The 22,087-nt window shown below is 34.2% G+C and overlaps 1 protein-coding gene across 6 annotated transcripts in view; it reads left to right on the plus strand.

The window, feature by feature from the left end:
• SNX7 (sorting nexin 7) overlaps positions 1-22,087 on the plus strand; it is a 98,234-nt gene that overhangs the window by 62,637 nt on the left and 13,510 nt on the right. For 5 of the 6 annotated variants that reach the window (XM_082611994.1, XM_082611992.1, XM_082611990.1 and 2 more), the window contains one exon: positions 16,185-16,337. The exons of the other annotated variant lie outside the window; for it this stretch is intronic. In XM_082611994.1, coding sequence (XP_082468120.1) covers positions 16,185-16,337 — 153 coding nt within the window. The remainder of the gene's footprint in view (positions 1-16,184; positions 16,338-22,087) is intronic. 6 annotated transcript variants of the gene reach the window in all.

The raw sequence follows: 22,087 nt of genomic DNA on the forward strand, positions 1-22,087 counted from the left end.
ATTTATAGAACATTAGGAATGTTAACATTTCATTTGTCTGCCAAAATATATTTCTTGATCTCTAATATAAGCAATTAGCATGTTGCCTAAAAAAAACCAAAATGATTTATTTAAATATGTAATATATTCACATGATTCAAAATTCATAAATTTTCAAACACACATTTAATGAAAAGTCTCCTTCCCATCCCCATATCCTATCTTCCCAATTCCCACCACCCACTTTACAAGTATGTACTGTTGTTAATTACTTTTGTAGCCTTCCAGGATTCTTTATGGATGTACCAAAATTCAAATATACATTCTGATTTTACTTTTTAGTGAATGTGGTAATATGCTATAAAGTTTTCTATAGTTTGCTTTATTAATATAATAACATATCTTGGTGATCCTTTCAGTTATTGGTCTTTTACAGCTACATGGTCTTCTGATGTATGGATGTATGAGAATTTATTTAATCTGACTCCAACTGGTTAACATATATTTCTAACCTTTTGCTACTATAAACAATGCTTCAGTGAATAACCTTGTACGTGTATTATTTTGTGAATGTGCTAGTAGATCTGTAGAATAAATACCTAGAATTGAAATTGCTGAACCAGAGACTCTTCGGTTTTGATAACTCATTATTAATTGTGCAACCTTGGACAAGTTACTAACTTCTCATCAACTTTGTTTCACAGTTTGTAGAATAGAAGAAATAATAGTACCTAGCTCATAGGGCTAAATGTGTAACACACATAAGTGCTTAGAATAGTTCCTGGTACAAAGGAAAAGCTAAAAGAATTAGCTGATGTTATTGTTGATGTTATTAGAACTACCACCAAATTACCTTCTGCTGGGAGAGCTATTTACAGTCTCACCAACATGTTTGATTGCTTGTTTACTCCTGTACCCTCCACCCCAGCCTTGTCAGTGTTATCAAACTGTAGAATCATTGCCATCCGTTAAGTGAAGATAGTATCCTTTTGTAGTTTTAATTTGTATTTTTCTTATGATGAACAGGGTTAAGCATTTTTTATGTTTAAGTAAAATTTGTCTTTCTTTTTTTGTTATTGTCTGTTTTTTGCTCATTAGATTTTACCTATTCTTGATATTTCCTGATTTTTAAGAAATTCTTGTTAGAGAAATTAGTCCTTTTTGTCATTGGTACTGTATTTTAATTTTCTTTATAGTGATTTTTCCTGTACAGAAAAGTTTAGTTTTTTATAAGGTCAGAGTTATCTATCTTTTTTTTTTTTTTTTTGTGGTACGCGGGCCTCTCACTGTTGTGGCCTCTCCCATTGCGGAGCACAGGCTCCGGATGCGCAGGCTCAGTGGCCATGGCTCATGGGCCCGGCCGCTCCGCGGCATGTGGGATCTTCCCAGACTGGGGCACGAACCCATGTCCCCTGCATCGGCAGGTGGACTCTCAACCACTGCGCCACCAGGGAAGCCCAAAGAGTTAGCTATCTTTTTCTAAAGGATTTTACTTTTAAGTACAAGTTAGGATGACAAAAGAATTGTATCACACTTCTTTTATTAACTTTTGGGGTTTTCTTTTTTACATTTGAATCTTTGAGCCATTTGGAATTAATTCTGTTTATAAATGTGAGGTGTGGATTCAACTATATATTTTTTCAGGTAACTATCCCGCTGTGCCAAAGCTATCTATTGAGTAGTCATGTTTTCCCCAATACTTTGCAACGCTACCTTTGAAGTATACTCAGTTTTTGTTGTCACATGCAACTGTTTTAAGGCTTTCTGTATGTTCCCTTGATTGGCCTGTTAATTAAGCACCAGAACTGTACTGTTTCAGTAATGGATGTTTTAAAATATGTTTTATATGTGATGGAACTTGTCTACCCCCACTTATCCTTCTTATTTGTCGATTTGCAGTGCTTTTAAAAGTAAATTTTAAAATACTTATTTGTAATGATAATAAACACTTGAATTATGAAGTTATTTCCTAAAAATAATTAGTGTGTTGTCTCCCTTAAAAAAATACTAAGCTAAACTAATTCTATTAGTAAACTACTATATATATCCAAAAGTACCAAATATTGAGTTCGTTTCAAGATAATATTCTAAAATACCATCATGTCTTTAGAATGAAGTAATTGAGAAAATATTCATTAATATTAGAGGATTTCTGGGAAACCATGTAAAAGAAGGTTTACTAAAGGATTTTTTTTGGGGGGGAACCCCTAAAATTTATATACTTGAGTACATATGCTATTCCACTTATATTGATCACAGCTCTCTAGAGCTTTGCTATGCAGTATTGTACCCACTAACCACATGTGGCTATTTACATTTAAATATGAATTAATTTAAATTATATACAAGGAAAATTTCAGTTCTTCAGTTGGACTAGTGCATTTCAAAGGCACATTGCTATATTTTGGGCTCTCCAAAGTTGAACATTTCTCTCATTACAGAAAGTTCTGTTGGCTAGCTCTGTTTTAGAATATGCTGCAACTTTAAGAGCTGTATCTTTTATGTATGGTAGTTTGGTTGATTGAGTCAAAGAGGAAAGACCATATCTGTTGAAGGTTTTAGCTTTGGTAGGGATTCAGATAGAAAAGAGATGAATGTCTGAAAAAAAATCAAGCAAAATCACTTGATTAAAAGTCTAATGTACACAGTACTTCAGAAAAGATAACATTTCAGTCACCAGACTTTTTAATAATGTACTCTATCACCTAAATACTTTTGAGCACACCTCCCAGTATGTGTACATTTTAAATTTACAAATTTACAAATTATCTACTTGCACTACTTTACTCATATATTTTATCTGTATTATAAACTATGCATGTAAGTTAAAAACATTACATGAGAATTAAATATAAGGTAATTCAATATAAGGTGTATCAAAGGGTACAAACTTTCAGTTATAAAATAAGTGATGGGATTGTAATGTATAGGGTGGTGACTGTAGTTCAAAACACTGTATTGTATATTTGAGAGTTGCTAAGAGAGTAGATCTGTAAAGTTCGATAGTTCTCATCACAAGAAAAAAAAATGTAACTATGTGTGGTGATGGATGTTAACTAGACATATTGTGGTGATCATTTCTCCATATATACATATATCAAATAACTTTCTTGTACACTTGAAACTAGTATAATGTTTTATGTCAATTAAAAAGAGTTAAATATAAATGGGAGTTCCTTCATACAGCCTGTGAGCTGTCTTATATATGTCTTGAGGTTCATAGGCCGCATTACGGAATTGTGTAATATAGTGGGGTTGGATCACAAATTAGAGAATCTGGGTTCTGGAAAAAAGTTACAGAAAAGTAACTTAAACCTCAATAAGCATTCCTTTTTCTTGTTAGTAAAGCAATATTTACATTATAGGTGTATAGTGAGAATTAAATGAGATAATACGAGAGGTATTGTTTGGTTAAATAGTGAATAAAAATATTTAATGGCAGAAAACTGTATGGCCTGTGAAGGTCTGTAAAATAAATGTTTAGATTTGGCTTTGAAATAATTTTTATAACGTTATTAAAACCTAATGATAGTATAGCATATAGCTTTTCTAGGCTTGGATTATGTTCTTCAGAAACAAATATAGGAAATTATATCGAAAGACTTAAAAGACCTTGATTAAAAATCTTTTTTTCTTAGGAGCCACATCATTCCTTTTTAAAAGGTTTATATTAATCGGACTCATAGAAGCACCTGGAAAAAATGAATCCTCTTCTGTCCTATATATGTTTACTGTGCCTCTGTTGTACAAAGGATGCAAAAGAGATCAGTACATTTCCTAAAATGGGGCTGTTTAAATAATTGGCTTTCTGTTGCTTCCAGTGTCAAAGGAAATTATGATTATCCCTTATTCGAAGGACATTAATGGTGTTGGAGGTACTGACTTGAAAGGTGATGCATCAGCTATATTTGTGGGTGTTTTATGACTTAATTTGTCATTATTAGAAAATACATTGTGCTTTACTGAACAAGCTACATTTGGATAACAAAATTGGCAGTGAATTTCAGGAAGAGAGATTTCTACTTTTTAAGAAAAGTGTGTATTGTAAAGTATATAAAAAAAGCACTCACATGTAGTAATCACATGGATGCCTGAGCAGCATTGTATAATCAAGCATCTAATTTTTCAGACACATCTTACCCCTCTCACAAATCAGAAAATAATGTAATTTTATTTTTAAGAGCCCTCTACTCTCTCCCCTGCAATTTAATTAATACTTGTTAAGAAGAAGTAACTGTCAGATTAGAATTGAATTTTTGAATTTTCTATTGTCTTATGATGGAGTGGCAATCTAAATCTTTTTATTTAGGTATATTATTTTCAAGAACTTTCAAAATGATAATTTCTCAGCTTTTCTGATTATGAAGAGAAAGTTTTAGCACTTGAATAAATAGATTGAATGGTTAATTATTTCCATAAAAGGCAATAATAGAGAAGCCATTTAAAAAAGAAAACAATGAAGATATTTTTAAGTAAGAATAGCTGTTATCCTCAAATTGTATTGTTTTGCTCAAAAATTTTGGTGATATATACCTTTAGGTTTAGGTACAGGCAGCTTGTAAGTTTCTGTGGTATTTCAAAGTGTGGTAAAACAGTCCTTGGAAAGGCAATAGTAAAACAAGCCTAGATTGATTACTAATATTTTACTTTTCTGAAATCATTCATTTATTCTACAAATATTTATCACATTTCTACATAGTAAGTACTGAGGATATAATGGCCAAAAGGTAGACACATGGCCCATGTTAGAACTTATATTCTAACAGGAAAGTATATAAACATACAAAAAATAATTCTTCTAATGAGTGTTAAGGAGATGAACAGTGGACTGAGATGGAGAGAGTAGTGAAAAAGTACCTACTTTGAACATAAATGCTGTCTGAAAAGGACTATCTGAGGAACTGGTACTTAAACTGAAATTAAAAGAAAGAGAACTAGCTACAAGATTTTAAATGGAATAATTTTTAGAAACCTCACCATTTATTTGTCTTCTTTGATATCTCTCAATAAGTTTTAAAATGTTTTTTTCCAAAACGGTCTTCTATATCTTTCCATAAATTTATTCCTAAGTACCTTATGTTTTGTTTGTATTTATCATAAATTATATATTTAAAATTTTTTATTTTCTTACTTTTTTGGGGCCAGAGTATAGAAATATAATTCACTTTAGCATATTTATTTTATGTCCAGCAATCTTCTAAATTATTTTTAGTTTTAATAATTTCTTTGTACATTCTTTGGGATTTTCTATGTAGAAAACCTTATAGGTATATATTGATAGTTTTGTCTCATTTATTCAATCTTTATACCTTGTATTTATTTTTTCATTTCTTATTGAGCTGGCTAAAAAATGCATTGTAAAGTTATTAGTGACAGGACATCCTTGTATTATCCCTGATGCTAAAGTAAATGCTTTCAGGATTTTTTCCATTAGTATTGATGTTTGCTAAACGTTTTAAAGTATATATATTTTAATCAGGTTAAGGCAGTTTTTATTTACTCCTGTGTGATGAGAAGTTGATTCATAAGTGGGTGTTGAAATTTATTGTGTGGTTTCCTGTACCGACTCATGTAAGTGTATGATTTTTCTTCGTCATTCACTTAATGTGGTGATTTACACTGAGAGATTTTCTCATCTTAGCCATCCTTGGATCCCTGGGATAAATTCAACTTGGCCCTTGCTGGATTTGGCTACCTCAACTTTTAGGACTTTTGTGTTTATATTTCTGAATAAGAATGATTTGTCATGTTGTATATTTCAAACATATACAATTTTTTTTTGTCAATTATACCTCGATAAAGCTGGGGGCAGGGGGAGAATGATTTGTAATTACCATTGCTTGTACCAGAAATGTCAGTTTTTGTATCCAGGTCATGCTATCCTTATAAATTCTACATGCTAGACTAATTTGTGTGAGATTTGCTGTCATTCATTAGGAAAATAACTTTTCCAATAATGCATTAGGAGCAGACCCTTGTAAGTTCTTCAGATGTTAGGAGCTCAGTCATGATATTGGAGAGACTCTAAATTTTAATCATGCTGCCCACATGAACTTACTGCTGTACTTGTAAATAGAGACAGTCATAGGGTGAGGAAAAGGGGTGCTTACTTGCCACTAGTTGTAGATTATAATGTCAGGGATTAGTGATGAAGGATGGGGATATTAAATAGTCAGAGACGGTGGTTCTTTCTTAGAGAGGTAAGTGAAATTTTCCCTAGACTGCTGTTTAGCAGTGATAGATCAAAGTCGTTGAAAAAAGTTTGACTTTCCTTCTATCATCCTGGCAGCTATTCCTGGAGAAATAGACTATGGGGAAGCTGCTTTCTCAATCTGTAATTTTTATAAATGATACTTTGATAAAACTTGGTAATCATGGCAATTAACTCACCTAGAATTATCATGCCAAAGTGTACTAATTCTTTATTAAATATGTAGTTCAGCAGTCAAGCAGATTTCCTTCTAACACATTGTAATGCAGTGTGTAGTTCAAACATTTTTATGAAAAGTGTTCATTTTCTTTGGTATAGGAAAGTTGGAATGTATACCTCGGTAGTCTGAGAGACCCATTCGTGGCCAGTGCAAGATCAAAATTTCATTAAGGTCTCCTGTTTTAAAGTTTCATATGAATATCACTACTCCATAATATATTTATGTTTATGTTAATTTAAAAATATTTTTCTCTGATCTCCATAAAATATCTATGACAAGATTATGCCACATTTATTTATGACATTGGCAATCCTCTATGTTATCACTGAGTATTGATGTGGATATAGAAATCCCAATTTAAGAAACACACATTAAGTCATTCTGTATTGGTCTCATCATGAAACTATCAGAATTAGGAGGACTTTCTGATTTAAGTAAAGATGTACCTCTATGACATCAGTACGCCAAAAATTGAGTGAGAAAAGAAGGAAAATATTTCACATAGGGGCACTGTGTCTAGCGTGGTACTCTTGGCACATAGTAGGTGCTCAACAAATAGTTCTTGAATTAACTAATATGTTTTCTAAAAACTGATCTCTCGTAAATAAGAAAAACTAAAGGCGTAAGAGAATGTTTGGAAGTATAGGGGGTCTTCTTAAGTTGCTGGACAGGTTTTTTTGGTTACTAGGAAGTATATTTTAAGTAACTTTCAGAATCAGTGTGGGAAGATCCTTCTGCATTGTTTGTCTTAGGGTTTTATCATTCCATAAATTAGCAAGATACTAATATTTCTTGTATTAGAGTGGAATAATTTATTGATGTAATGTGGTAACCTAGTTCCTCAAAATGTAGGTAATTTCTGGACTTCTTGGCCTTGCCCATCTGATTTGGAGGAGGGCCTGATGGAATGGCCTTACATAGAGTTTTTGGCATGGCCACATTGTCCATTCAGCCACCAATACTCTCAGGCATATTGGAGCATTTGGGGAGCTTTCTGAGCTATTAATATCTCTTTGTTTCCCCTATGGCTGTTCCTTTTATATGCATGTCCTCAGTAAGTATTCCCTAACATAGTAGAAATGAGTGAGCTGGCAGATTCAGTCAGGACATTTCTGAGACCCTAACAATTGTCCTTCCATAATCACTTTGGGGTACCACTCTAACCCTAACATGTATTAAATGCTTAAGTCCCAGGCTCTTTGCTAACATGTTATTCAAAAACAATCCTATGAAGTAGGTACTTTCTTTTTCCTCATTTTACAGATGAGGAAACTGCAACCTATCACAGAACTGAATTTAGTTAGCTAAGGTCAACACGGTCAGGATTCTCACCCATGGACTTCAGAGCGCAGGCTCTAGATCACTGACCTATAAATGTGTGTGATTATGAAATTTTTAAAATTCATGGAAAAAAGAGAGGAGGAACTAAATACAACTTATTAATACCATAAGGCAACTGAGAAAGATGCAGTAAGGATATTTATTAGATATAAAGATACATTTCCTTTTTTGGGGAAATTTTTGAATCTAGATGTTCTGGATTTCTTAAAATTTAGTTTGGGAGGTACTTCCTTTTTTTTATGAAAAAAGAACAAGCTCATTGATAGACTCTAAGGTAGTTGGTAAGGTGACATAGAGGGAATGCCCAATGCAGTGTGTATCTGAAACCCCTACTAGGTTGTAAGCTCCCAGCAACAGGGACCTTCCCTCTCGTATTCACCCCTGTGCTATTGGTCATGTTCCTGGGCCAATGCCTGAGACATAGTAAGCACTTAAAGATTTGTTGAATGAAAGTTTACTTTTATTCTCAATTTATTTGTTCTTTCATCTTATTGAAGGTAATAAGAAACTGTATTTTGAAGGAGAATAGAGGTTTAAGGAGCACAAATAAATAAAATTAAAGTTGGGGGGCAGGAAATTTTTTTTTTTTAAATCAACTTAGATTGAGTTTGCCAAATAATTCAAGAGAAGAAGAGCACAATTGAGAGCTGGTGGAAGGATGTTGAAAGTGCACTGTTACATGGACCCACATTCATCATGTGCAAAGTCTACTTTGTAAGACTTGGACCAGCTAGACGGGGGGGAAGAAAGCTACCTCTAAGAGTTATGGAGAAAGTTAAATGGGATGCCACGTGTGACATGCAGCTCAGGACCTGATCATAGTAGGGACTCAGCATTGCTGGTGAGCAGGCAGATGTTAAGAATGTGCAACATACATGCACAAACACAGCTCCTTTTCCTAACTCTATCCCTCACCATATCTTCGAGACACCTCTTGTAAATTCCTCTTTTTCTTACTATCAGACCATTCTTGATAACGTTAGAGACAAAGAAAACAAAGATAATCTGAAGGCTATCCAGCAAGAATGTAAAGGAAATCTGGCTGTTTGTCATCTCCTCCTTAGTAGTAAAGGTGATTTCACTCATCTGACTGGCTAGGTAGTTACCCATATCTTGTGCCATCCCTCCAAAAGTTAATTGCTGTCTTTCATAGTCCTTGCCAAATCTAAAGCTATTCTAAAGTAATTCCTAAATACGTGCACTTCTCTGCCAGAAAGTCCAGATAAGCTCTCAGAGTCCATTTGCAGGAGGACATAGTATAGCCAAGCAAATCCAGTGGAATAATTCTTGTCTCTATTAGTAAATGTAAAAGTTCTTGCCTCTGTATTGAAAATATATTGAGAGAAATAGCATCAAAAGATCAACCTTAAATCTTAAGAGCAAAAGGCCTACCTAATCATCTTTAAGCACACTTTAATCTCTAAGAAAAGCCCAATTATTTTAGATCAAATATATGTACTCTAGATACATTGTATTTACCTCTTAAATAGTTGATGAGTATACAGGTAATCCCATTTTTGTCTCCAAACTTTATTTATTATAAAATATTTTTGGAGAGGTATATTTGTGGAGTATGTTCTTATTAAAAATATTTTAAAATATTTTTCATATTTTATTTGCTACTCTATTTTATTTGCTACCCTAACTTTGTGATTATATGGTTCACATCTGTAATGTTTTATTTATAAATAAATAGATGTTTCTGATATAATTTCCAGGACAACATTTTGTCACAAAGGAAAAAACTTGTCTTTATTATGGGATTCCAAAATGTTCTATCACTTATATCTTTTTTATTGTTAATAAAATATGAATTTTCTGTGAAAAAAATTTTATATTTTAGTTAATTATTTGCTTAAAGATAGGTAATAAATAAACTGTATTTGCTTGGATTTATCTAACTTTTCTATAAAAATCCATCTATTTCTGATGGTTGTACTTATGGGAAAATATGTTCTTACAAATTTAAATGTATAAAAGTCATAGAAAATTAAAATCTATAAAAGGCCTATTTTAATAAAAATTATTAAAATGTTATAGGGTTTCTGGATTGGTTTCGCTTTCTAAAGTCAGCTTTGAGGGAATAAGGAGGAAAACCTCCAAGGTGATTAAATGGGTTTGAGGGATTCAATGAACCTGTGGTTGTCTTAGCAGACGTGTGCTTCAAAAATTGAGTAACTGTTAAAAATAGCGTAATGGTCTATAATCGTAGAAATGGTCCACAGGGCTATTCCATTAGAATGTAAGCTTTATTTCCTAGCAGTAATGAATGATCTGCATGGATTCATCCAAATTATTTTACCCACTTTCCCACATGACCTGTGACAAACATTCATAACATGATATAACCAGGGTTCAGAGCTATAACTGACGTGGACAGAACCAGCATGTCAGTTCTTGGCCCTTTAGCCATCAGACCATTCTCTAGATAAGCTTGAACTGAATCAAAGAAACAAAACAAGCCCAATCTAACAAGTAAAGGAAGGGGCACCCTTCAGCTGAATCTAGGATACATCCAAGTTGATGGGATATGACATGAACCTTATGCATCTTTTATTCTTTGATCTGACACCCACCTCCTAGACTGTACTTTTCATGGATGAGAAATAATGAAGCATAGTAATTAAATATTACTTTAACATTTAATATGTTGATGTTAATGGTGGACTATTTTTAGCATGATCATATTTTTCTTTTTTTTTCATTGTTATTTCCTTTATTTTTTTTCTCCATGACCCTGTTCCTTCTCAGGGATGAGTACTTTTTTTTTTACTTTGTAAGAATTATAGTAAGAATTTTTAGTGAAACATGTCGCAAGGTTGACCTCCAAAAGTTTTTGATGTATACCTCACCCTGCAAGACTATTACTGTTGCCTTTAGGCCTTCATTTCCTATCTCACCCTACCCCACCTGTTCTTCCGGGTGAATGCTATACAGTTAAAAATATCAGATAATCTTATCTTTTCTTCCAGTGCCCACCCATAATTAATCAGTTGCCAGCCCCTACTGATTCTATGTCTCAGGATCTCCTCCTCTCGGTATCCCCTGTATCAGGAATCTCATTGTTACTGCTGCCTTCCTGGTCCTCTTCCCTAAACTCCCTCAGTGATTCCACTTGATTTTTATTGAAAATCCAAACACCCCCCAGGGAAATCCCTTTAGTACCTGGCAGCTGCCTCTCTTTCCTCTTTTGCTATTCCCCTACTCACACTCTAGGTACCAACCTTGACAGACCACCTGCAATTTTTAGAAACTTCAAAGTAAACGTGCTTCTAGGACTGTACACCCTATTTGCTTCATATGAGCTGCATTTCACATTTTCTGTATCCAGTTGGTTTCTTTTTTTTTTTTTTTTCTCCCCTTAGGCATGAGTCCTTGAGGGCAAGGTCTGTTTTTTCACCCTTCATCTTAGTTCCTAACAGAGACTAGATGGATGCTGAGTGAATGCTGCAGGATGAGTGAGTGGGAATGAACCAAATCCTCATTTTTATTGCTGTCTCCATAGTCCCAGTGCAGGTTAATTGGTTTCCTTTCTTCCTCTCCTCCTCCCTTTCTCTTTTAAGCATCCTGGCATATCTCTGACTCAGGAACCTATCTGAAGTATACTTCAACCCTGGTCAAAAGCTTTCAGTAGCTCACCTTTTCATACAGAATCCATTTCATGCTCAATATCATTTACACCCTCTAGTGGTCAATCTTCAATCAGCCTGTCCAGCTGCATTTCCCATGTTTCTCCTTGCCCACCTCCAGCCTCCAAACCTATCTCTTATCCATTCTTTTGTCACACTCTATAGCATAACATCCCTGTGGTTTTATTTATGCCATACCCTCATCCAAGTGTCTTCTTCTCCACACACTGCCTAGCAAATTAACACTTGGAATGTCCCCTACCAAAGTTGGAATTAATCCTCCATGCTGTATCTTTCTATATACTACTTTAATTTTTTTCCTCCATTATGATATATATCACATTCTGCTTTGTATTATAGCCTTTGGTTTTTGTTTTATTTTTGCATATCTGCATTCTAAAAGATAACAAACTCCTTAAGGTAAGAGCTGAATCAGTTTAACCTTGAAAGCCACACGCAAGCTAGCTTGGGGCTATTCACTCACTATGGAAAGAGCATGTATTTTCACTTGAATCTCCATGATGCCACAAAAAGCTGTGTGATCTCTCTTATTTCTTTCTCCCAGTTTCCCAGCTTGTAAAAGGAAGATAATGTTACCAAATTTGCAATATTATTATGCAGATTAAATGAAATAATGTAGGTAAAGTATATAGCTTAATACAGTGGCCCATGGCAGAAATACAATAAGTGGTCATTATTATTGCTGCTGTTCCTGGTGCTATAGTAGGTATTCGCTATTGAAGAAGGATTTTTTTTGTTTGCCTGAGCTCTTAGTATTAATGGTTTTCACTTAATTGTGTGGCTTATTTCTAGCTGAATATAACTGAAGCTAGAGATTACCCATTAGCCTTGCAGTTAAATCTAAATCTTTATTTTTCACTATATTACAAGCTTTTATTACTTATTCTGATATTACAACATTTTCCTGGCAAAAAGGATTGCTTCCTTCTTCAGTTTTTCCACCAACAGAGGGCCAAGTCGTTTCCAGTATTTGTGAAATGAATGATTCAAGCTTTAATCCTTTTAAACTCAGTCTTTTCTATGCTGTATTCCGGTAGAAACTATAATTCCCTACTTTTAGAGTTATTGAAACCTGCTCTGTGGTTAGAGGGGTGCTGAAGCACTAGAGAGGCTTCTTTGGCCAGCCAGGTGCCTAACACGTTACTCTCCCACTTCGGTGAAATTTTGTTCAGTGTTTATGTTCAGAGCCTGGATTGCACCATCTAAATGCACAGTTCCTTGTACCAAAGAACTTGCTAAAAGTGCAGTCAACTAAGGGAAGGGAAATCTAATAATATGCCTTTGTAAATTGGTAGGAAAGATAAAGTCCAGATCATTCCTAATTTGAATTAAGTGTTTTGTGCTTATTATCAATTAGAGTTTCTTCAAGTCAAAATTAGGGGAAGATGATTCAGTGTGAGGAAATACCTAATGTCTCTTTTTTCCTTTTCTAACTAAAATAATGATGGAATCATCAAAGAAATAAAAAGTGGTCAGTATATATATATATGTGTGTGTGTGTGTGTGTGTGTGTGTGTATATATATATATATATATATATAGCCTCCAAAAAATGACAAGAATTGATCCTATATATTTAGAACATATGTATCCTCTTCCACACTGGTGAGAATAAATCAAGAAATAGCACTAGAAATTAAGACCTAGACCCTGGAAAAGAAATGGTATATTTCCAGAGACCAAAATACTGGAAGAGGAGAGGGAATCAGTTTCCATTTCACCAACTGATGATGATGGTGGTAATGGTGGTGGTACTGGTGGTAATGGTGGTAATGGTGGTGGTAATGATGATAGTAATTAGATACCGTTTAGTAGAAAAATTGTCAGACACTGTGCACATCAATGAATGTGTTCATTATCTCAGGCAATTTTTAATAAAAATCCCTTTGAGATAGGTAGTGTCATTTTTATATTCATTTTACAGATGAAGAAACTAGGGCTTCAAAAAATACTCTTACCCAGTGTCACACAGCTTGTGAAAGACAGACGTGGGGTCTGCGATCAGTCTAACCTATCATTAGTCATCTTAATCCCAGTGCCATGCTGATCAGGCTACAAAGCTTCTTTCTGTAGGTGGGAGTGAAGTCAGAGAACAGGACAGGACTTCTTTAGGAATGCAGTAGCTCTGGACCAGAGCAGAAGCACCAACCAACCTGACTACCACTAACAAGGGCTTTTAGGTGAGGGAGTTGCAGATTGAAAAGAGGAAGACTTGTTTAAATCCCTTACGGCAGTGACACCATTTTAAGCTCCATCAGGAGGGGAAGGAAGATAGAATATATGATTTAGATACTGTGTTTCCTGAAGCCACTTTCAGTAAAGAACTTTGCCATTAATCCCACTCCACTCCAGTGCGTGGCACTTTTAGACTGCAAAACCTAAGCAGAGGAGAAAAACAGTGCAGTTACAGTTGGTGTAGGTACCTCTTGATCCTAGCTATAAAAAAAGGCACTTTTCTAATCATCTCCATCTGGCTGTGAAAATGGCAAGATTCCATCCAACAACCTAGAGGAGTGAAGTTTTGTAACCGGCCCCTGAGCTTTCTCCGGATCCTGTTTGAGTTTGACCTGTCAGTAAAATTTTACCTTAGCTTATTCTCCAGCATCCACAGTCCACCATGAGAAATCCCATTAATGTCCGTTTAGACAAATTCTCTGTGATTAAGCAAAATAATTACCCCCAAAGAGTCATACATACCCGTAAAGTAATAAATGGCCTCACTGAGATAGTTTACAAACAAAATAAGAAAGTGAAAAAAAAAGCACATCTTCCCGCCACACACAAAACATGAAAACCAACCTTACCACTGAAATAGATCTCCCATAGGTAATAAAAGATTTATATAATACCAAATGTCTATTCTTAGGGAAACAAAAGCAAATATGGCTGCAATGAAATAAAGTCAGCAGTGAAATTTCACAGCAAAATATTGAGAAATGAATAAAAAGAATATTTCAAACAAGCATTGGAAGTAAAATAACATTTTTTTGATTCTAAGACATACATTTTCACATTTTAGCATGTCTGTAATGGGGACCTTCTTAAATGATAGCCTCTTTCAAATACTTGGAGCCAAGGAATACTGGTAACATATAATGTAAATAATATCCTCCCCTTTTAAAACATGGGAGAGGTGGTGTCATTTCTGCTTGAATGTCTCTGGCTTTGGGTCTCACTCAATAAAAATAAAACCTAAGATCCTTACCATGGACTGCATGGCTCAGTAAGATCTGGTCACCCACTGCTTCTCTGACCTCATCTTCTAAGAGCTTCCCTCTTTTTTAACTCTGCCACCTGCTACAGCCATGCTGGTCTCCTTATTCTTCTTGGACCATCCAGGCATGCTTCCACCTCTAGGCCATTGTCCTGTTTCTTCCTCTGCCAGGAATGCTTTTCTGATTAAGAACCCCATGGTTCACTCTCACATCAACTTCAGATATTTATTCAAATGACAGTTTCTTATTTAGGCTTTCCCCAGCCATCTTATCTAAAATTGCATCATTCTTATACTCCCTATCTACCTTTCTGCTTCGTTTTTCTTTTTGACACTTATTATCAAATGATAGTTCATATTTCATTTATCTTGCTTATGGTTTGTCTCTCCCCAGTTGAATATCAGCTCTGGTAAAAACAAGGATTTTTGTCTATTGTATTCACTGATGAATCTCCAAGTCCTAGAATAATGCCTGGTGTGGAGAAGGGACTTAATAAATAAATGTTTGCTGACTATATGAATAAATATATGTGTATAAAATATGCATAAATATATAAAAATTTATATAAATATAAATGTGCTAAATATAAAGCAATAAGTTGATGGGTTCCATGCTCAAAGGTGGGTGGGTAAGTTGGGGAGGAGGTATGACTGTCACACTTAGCCTGTCTAATGGAGCGTGGACTAGGTGTCAGGTGTCTTGTGATATAAACCTGCCTCTGTTACCAGCTGAGTGGAATGTGGCAAGTTAATCCCCTGGGCCTCCAGGTTGGACTATGTAATCTATACGGATGTTATAACATGTCAGTTAATTGAGCATTCTGCTAAAAATAGCTGAAAAATGAGGAGTAGGAAGGGGAAGCTGAAGATGTGAAACCATGTCTTTTTTTTTATAAGCAGATATTCATTTTTAATTAATTAATTAATTAATTAATTATTTTTGGCTGTGTTGGGTCTTCGTTTCTGTGCAAGGGCTTTCTCCAGTTGCGGCAAGCGGGGGCCACTCTTCATCGTGGTGCGCGGGCCTCTCACTATCGTGGCCTCTCTTGTTGCTGAGCACAGGCTTCAGACGCGCAGGCTCAGTAGTTGTGGCTCACGGGCCTAGTTGCTCCGCGGCATGTGAGATCTTCCCAGACCAGGGCTCGAACCCATGTCCCCTGCATTGGCAGGCAGACTCTCAACCACTGCACCACCAGGAAAGCCCCCAACCATATCTTTTAACATAAATATTTTCACCACAAACAGTGGTAATGAGAGAGCTATTGCAAAAAAATTTTGGAATAACTTGTAGCCCAATTTCCTTTGCTTTATAAATAGTGTAACTGAAGCCCAAGATTAGAGAGATTTAGGTAAAGTCAAGTGCTAATTAGTGGCAGACCTTAGAACTCTACTTGACATCTCTGAATCCAGTGTTCTCTTTACTTTAACTAGTTAGTATACAGGGTAAATAGTGATTTTCAAAAGAAGTATTTTTGTTAAACTGTTTTTTATAATATTCAGCTTAGATTTTAAGAATTCACTTAGTGGCAGGAATACATAGATCAATTGATCTCTTTGTGATCTAATTCAGCTTACGGAAGAGATTGGAAAACTGGAAGATAAAGTGGAGTGTGCTAATAATGCCTTGAAAGCAGATTGGGAAAGATGGAAACAAAACATGCAAAATGATATCAAGTCAGCATTTACAGATATGGCTGAGGAGAATATCCACTATTATGAACAGGTAATTAGTGATATGTGGTATTGCTTCATTTTTAAAAAGTTATCCTCTCTCTTACTTTCTATATATCTTGTGTTGAAAGAGTCTGTTCAGGAACCAAGTGTCACATTCAGAAGCCTCTTTGGTGACTCAGTGCCAGTGGAGTTGCCAGTTAATATAGTAACGCTAAACCCACCCACTGACACAAATGTGTTTATGTGGAGGAAGGATGATAAGTTTTCCTTCCTACACAGCATGCCCAAGTACCTAATTTGAGCTGAGCTTGATGTGAGAAAGAATTATGCTACCATTTTATTGTGTGTGTTTTCCCCTCAGTTTCTTGTTTTGGAAAGATTTGAATTCTTCAAAATCACTTGATCATGCTTCCTAATGATTCTCCTATCTTATTTCCTTTTCCTCTCTTTTTCTTGTATTAAAAAGGGTTTGCAAAATGAGGAAAACACCAAAGGTTTGAATGAGGAGAAAATTAGTTCAGGGCTTATACGTTATGTCCCTGCCATCCCTACCGTACCTTCTGTAGCTATTCAAAAAATCAAAAAAGGAGGATTAGTTCAGTTTAGTTTATAGTTCAGTTGTTTTTTTTGTGTGTGTGTGTTTTAATTCAGGAAAGAGCATAGTCAACATTTTGCTTTTCAAATGATTACCTTTTTTGAACAACTAACAATTCCGCAAAGTACTTATTATTTTAAATGAATTTTATGCTATCACTTTCTTCATCTAGCATATTCTGAGAGTTTTATAGTTTTAATTCTTACATTGAGGTATTTGACCCATTTTGAGTTAATTTTTTTTTATATAGTATGAGGTAGGGGTACAACTTCATTCTTTTTCTTTTATTTTCTTTTTTTAAATGTTTACTTATTTATTTTGGCTGCGCTGGGTCTTGGTTGTGGCATGTGGACTCTCAGTTGCAGCATACATGCAGGATCTAGTTCCCTGACCAGGGGTCGATGACGGGTCCCCTGCACTGAGAGTGCGGAGTCTTACCCACTGGACCACCAGGGAAGTTCCCATTCATCTAACGTATTCTGAACATACTTTTCCTGGAAGGTATATTTTAAACATACATCTTTAACCTTATCTCTGACTGAATTAATGACTATACAAAATTGACATTAAGAGAATTATTTTATACTTTGTATTCTATAGTGCTTGCTAGTTTAAAGGTACTTTATTTTGCAAGATTATCTAACTGATACTGATATTTTCATTCAACAAGAATTACTTGGGCCCCTGCTACCACCAGACACTGTGCTGGGCCCTGGAGAGACCACAGTATGCAAGACAAACACAGTCCCTTTCTCATGTAGTTACAGTCAATAAGAGAAACAGCCAATTAAAACAAAACGTTATGATAATAAAGTATAATAAGTTCCAGGATAGAAAGACATTGCAGGGAAAGAGGACGATTCCTCAGAGGATGTGTATAAACTGAGACCTTAATGAATGATGAATGAGAGGTAGCCAGATAAAGATGTGAGTAAGAGAGTTCCAGGCAGAGAAAAGACGAGAAGTGAGAGAGTACATGTTCAAATTACTGAAGTTCTTTTTGAAGGATGGTGGAGTGCAGGTAGTGTTGAGTTGAAAAAGGAGGCTTGTAGAGGAGGAAAAATTTTCCTCAATCCTCTTAGGATCCCTGGCTGGGTCTGAAAATGAAACTGACAAAGATAAATTAACAGGAGAAAAGTATATATGTTGATTTAATGTAAGTTCTTTGTGGTACAGGAGCCTTCATGAGCAAATCTAGACCAGAAGAAACAGATCTGAGTATTTCTATGCTAGGTTTGACGAAGAGTGGGCTGTCATGTAGAAATAGGGTAGGTTAAGGAGTATGAGTTAAGTGAAATAAACTGGAGGGAATTTAGCAAGTCCTTTTTGTTAGGAGTCTTCTCAGTGTCCCTTTGTCTTTGGAGGTCAAGATGCTTTTTTTTTCCTCTGGGCATAAGGAGGCCACCTCTTGTATGAGGGTTTTATGACCTGCTTCGTGAGATAAGGGTTGGAAGAAGGTCAAAGTGACCTTTCTGCTTCTGCCATATTCTCAAACTCATTGATCTTAATATGCCAACACGTCATATTTTACATTAGTATGTCCTGAATGCTATTAGGCTGAAGAGGGCCTTATAAGCTTTGTCTTTTATTTTTCATTCTAAGGGAAATGGGGAATGCCATTGAAGACTTTTCAGCAGGGAAGAGACAATATCTATTGCACTTGCCTTTTAGAAAGATCACACTGGCTATATGGGTCAGAGTGGAACAAAACTAAACATGTTGAGCCTAGTTAGAAAGCGTAGCAATGAAGACAGAGAAGTGAACTGACTTAGAGGTCTCATGGCAGTGGGCTAGAGATTAGTGGACAGATTCAGGTGATTTTCTTTTTAGCAGGTGGGATTGGAAAGATCATTTCTACCTCTCCTATTTTTTTATTCTACATTAACAACCTTAAGTAAATTCAAGTCTCTAAAAGGAATTTCCCATAAATCTCAGATTTTGAAATGATTTAAAATATTTCTGTTGTATAAAGCACATTTATCAACATAGGCTTTTTTTTTTTTTTTACCATGTAACTCTTTAAATCCACAGAAATAACTTTGTCTCTCCTTTACAATAGAACCTGTCCACACTGACATTATAGGAGTGTTATGACAATTAATTGAAATAATTTTTAAGAAAATGCCTTGAAAATTAGGGTATACAATATCCTATAAGTGATTGTGATTATAAAACATAAGTATATTAGGTTATAAAAGTCATGTGACAAATGCATCTACTATGTTTTCCTTTCAATGATAAAGTCTGAAAAACTTTTCCAAGTTTGTTTTTTTTATTTTTTTAAGAGAAAATGTTCATGGCAATTCCATTGAACTCCAAGTGAAATGTTTGAGTTTTGACTATACCTGTCACATAAATACATATTTTTATCATGCTCATAGGTTGCACTCAGTTTATACAAAATACAGTTTTACTAGAAATAGTTAAATGAACATCACTGTGCCATATTGCCATATTGCAAATTTTGTTCTTCACAGCAGTTTATATCAGTATGTTTTTCACCCTTTCCTCCAAATGAATTATATTTCTACATGTTGCTAAAATTATATCAAGTGTACTGCATCTTAGATGTATATATTTGGAGGAATCGTTGGTTTTCTTTATTATAACTTCACAAGACCCCTACAGCTCCAGTTATTTATTGTTTTTTTTCCTAAGTCAATAACTCTTAACTGATTTGGCACATCAGTCCAAGCATAATCAGGAAATTGGGGCCCTTATATAATCAAGGCTTCCTAACTAACACACAAACTGTGTGGCCTGAAACAGCAACAGTCTGCTGTTATCTGTTAACTTCAGAATATCTCAGATATACAAGGAAGTGAAATATTGCAGAATCTTTCCAGTCCCTTTTTAATTTAATCATATTATTATGGAAATACTTCTGTTTTCATCAACATTTGTAAAAATAAATCACCAAAGGGGTTTGTTCCTAGTGTGACAGAAGAAATGGGGTACAAACATTTGCCTTCGGACTTTTATGAAGTAAAATGGTCACAGTTTGTTTACAACTTAAAATTTAAATATTAAAATGACAGGAAAATCTGTTTGTAAATATGAGGTATAGGTCTGTATCAGAAACCAATTATTGTCATATTGAAATATTATACTTAGATGTGTGAATTTACTTGGAGACAGTTGACACCGAATATAAAACAGGTATCTCCAAATAAACTCTGAGTAGGTGAAATGAAGCTATTCCCAATTTTGACCAATAACTAAGAATAAATTTGAGTCTTTTTATAAAAACAAGAATAATGAAACAATAAAACAAAAATCCACTTGAACATAGGTGAATAATTTCAAAGTATGTTGGTATCCAAATAACCAAAGAAAATTATTTCTTGCTAAAATGTGAAGGGATGCTGAAACCATAAAATATGACATGCTGGATAAAGTACATGGACATTTTCTAATTGTTCTTTAGTAGGTACAAAAGAGTGTAAGTTTCAATTGTTGTTGATGATACTGATGCTGATGATTATGATGATGGTGAAGAGATTTGAAAGGAAGTAATCCTTGGTAGGTATTATAAACTGAAAGAATATACCCTTTGAAAGTTTAATTTTAATATCATAATCATGAAAAGATCACATAATGTTAATTTTTGCCAAGTAAATCTGTTTGTAGTTAAGTGAATATAATACTTGAAGTAATAAAATTTGTTTCTTTGCACAGTTTATTTTAGAATTATTAGTTTATGTATGGAAGTCATTTCAGAGCCCCATTTTCTGTTTTGAAAATTAATACATGCACATGAAAAACAAAAAAAATGACAAGAGCTAAGTACACAAATGTATAAAGAGGAAATAAAGAATGCCCATAACCTTATCTCCTAGAGAAGACTACACTTAAATGCAATTATAGAAAAATAATTTTCTATATGTAGATAAAAATATTTTAAAATTCCTGCATGGTTCTTTTCGAATGTGTCAACATAAAAACATATGTTACTTATTTGTGTCATGATGATTATAGTGGATATGTATTATTTTGAGTTCTGTATTTTTATTTGTTTAAACACTTTTCTATATATATAATGACATAATCTTCTAGTACATCATGTTAATACGCCTTTATTAGTGAAGAGAACTACTAATAATTAAGCATTTATGTAAATTTTTTGCTCTCATAAATAATATTAAAAATAATTATGAACACTAGACTTAAAATCTTTTTTGATAAGAATTTCAAGAAATAACCAGGTTAGAGGTCACTTCATTTCAAATGCTATCAGTCTTATTTAAGAATGTCAGTTGCCTCATGTAAAATCATTCATTTAAGATTCAATTAAAATAAAAACCCTATGCTAAGCAACATTCAAATTCAAAATTAAATCTTGCCCTTAGGGAAGAATAATAAGTATATGTATTTTTCACTTGATTGATACAGCTTTACAATATATTACTTTTTTTTTAATGGAAGAATATTTAAATTAGTTTTTTTTACTTGAATGGTAATGAACTGACTTAATAGAAGGGTTCTATCATTACTGAATAATAAAAATATATGTATCTACATGGATATCTAGGAAGAAGAAAAGCAATTATAGTATAGGATGTTTACTCTAAGATAAATGAAGAAAAAAATCATTACAAGCGTTCACCATCAAGCCAAATCAATAGTACAACTAGTGCTTTCCTAAATTCCAAGTCCAGCTATATATATGGACCATTTAAAAAGTCGAGAAAATTTAAAAAATAGGTATCATAGCAGTTCTTCTACAAAGTAAGTAATAGATAAGCATTGAATGTCCTAGTAGTTCTTCAAGTATAGTTGTTCTTATTTAGAAATGTATTCCTTATTACATTGGGGAATGGTAAAATAAACTCCAGCAAAAGAGTTGCTTGTTTTAAATTAAGTGGTGCACTACATGCTTTGGAACATTTTTAAAAATTTTTGTGAATATTTAAAACACCCTGGTCCAAGTAAAGATAGCTCCCAAGCATTGTGACTTTAAGAGGTTAATCTATATTGGTAATGATTATAAAACTACCAGCTAAGCAAGATTCTGATGAGTGGCATTTAGATTTCTATCTGAAATTTCATTTTTTTAAAAAAAATTGGGACTCAGGTAAATTATGGACTTTCTGTTCATCTACATGAATTAAAAGGAACAGTTAGAGGGAATAGTTTCTCTAGATCTAACTCCATCCAACAAAGAGTAACGGTTATGTAACATGACAGAAACTTGGGGAGAAAGT

This window comes from Mesoplodon mirus (genome assembly GCF_964341445.2).
Source record: "Mesoplodon mirus genome assembly, chromosome: 3".
In the NCBI taxonomy this organism is placed as follows: domain Eukaryota; kingdom Metazoa; phylum Chordata; class Mammalia; order Artiodactyla; family Ziphiidae; genus Mesoplodon; species Mesoplodon mirus.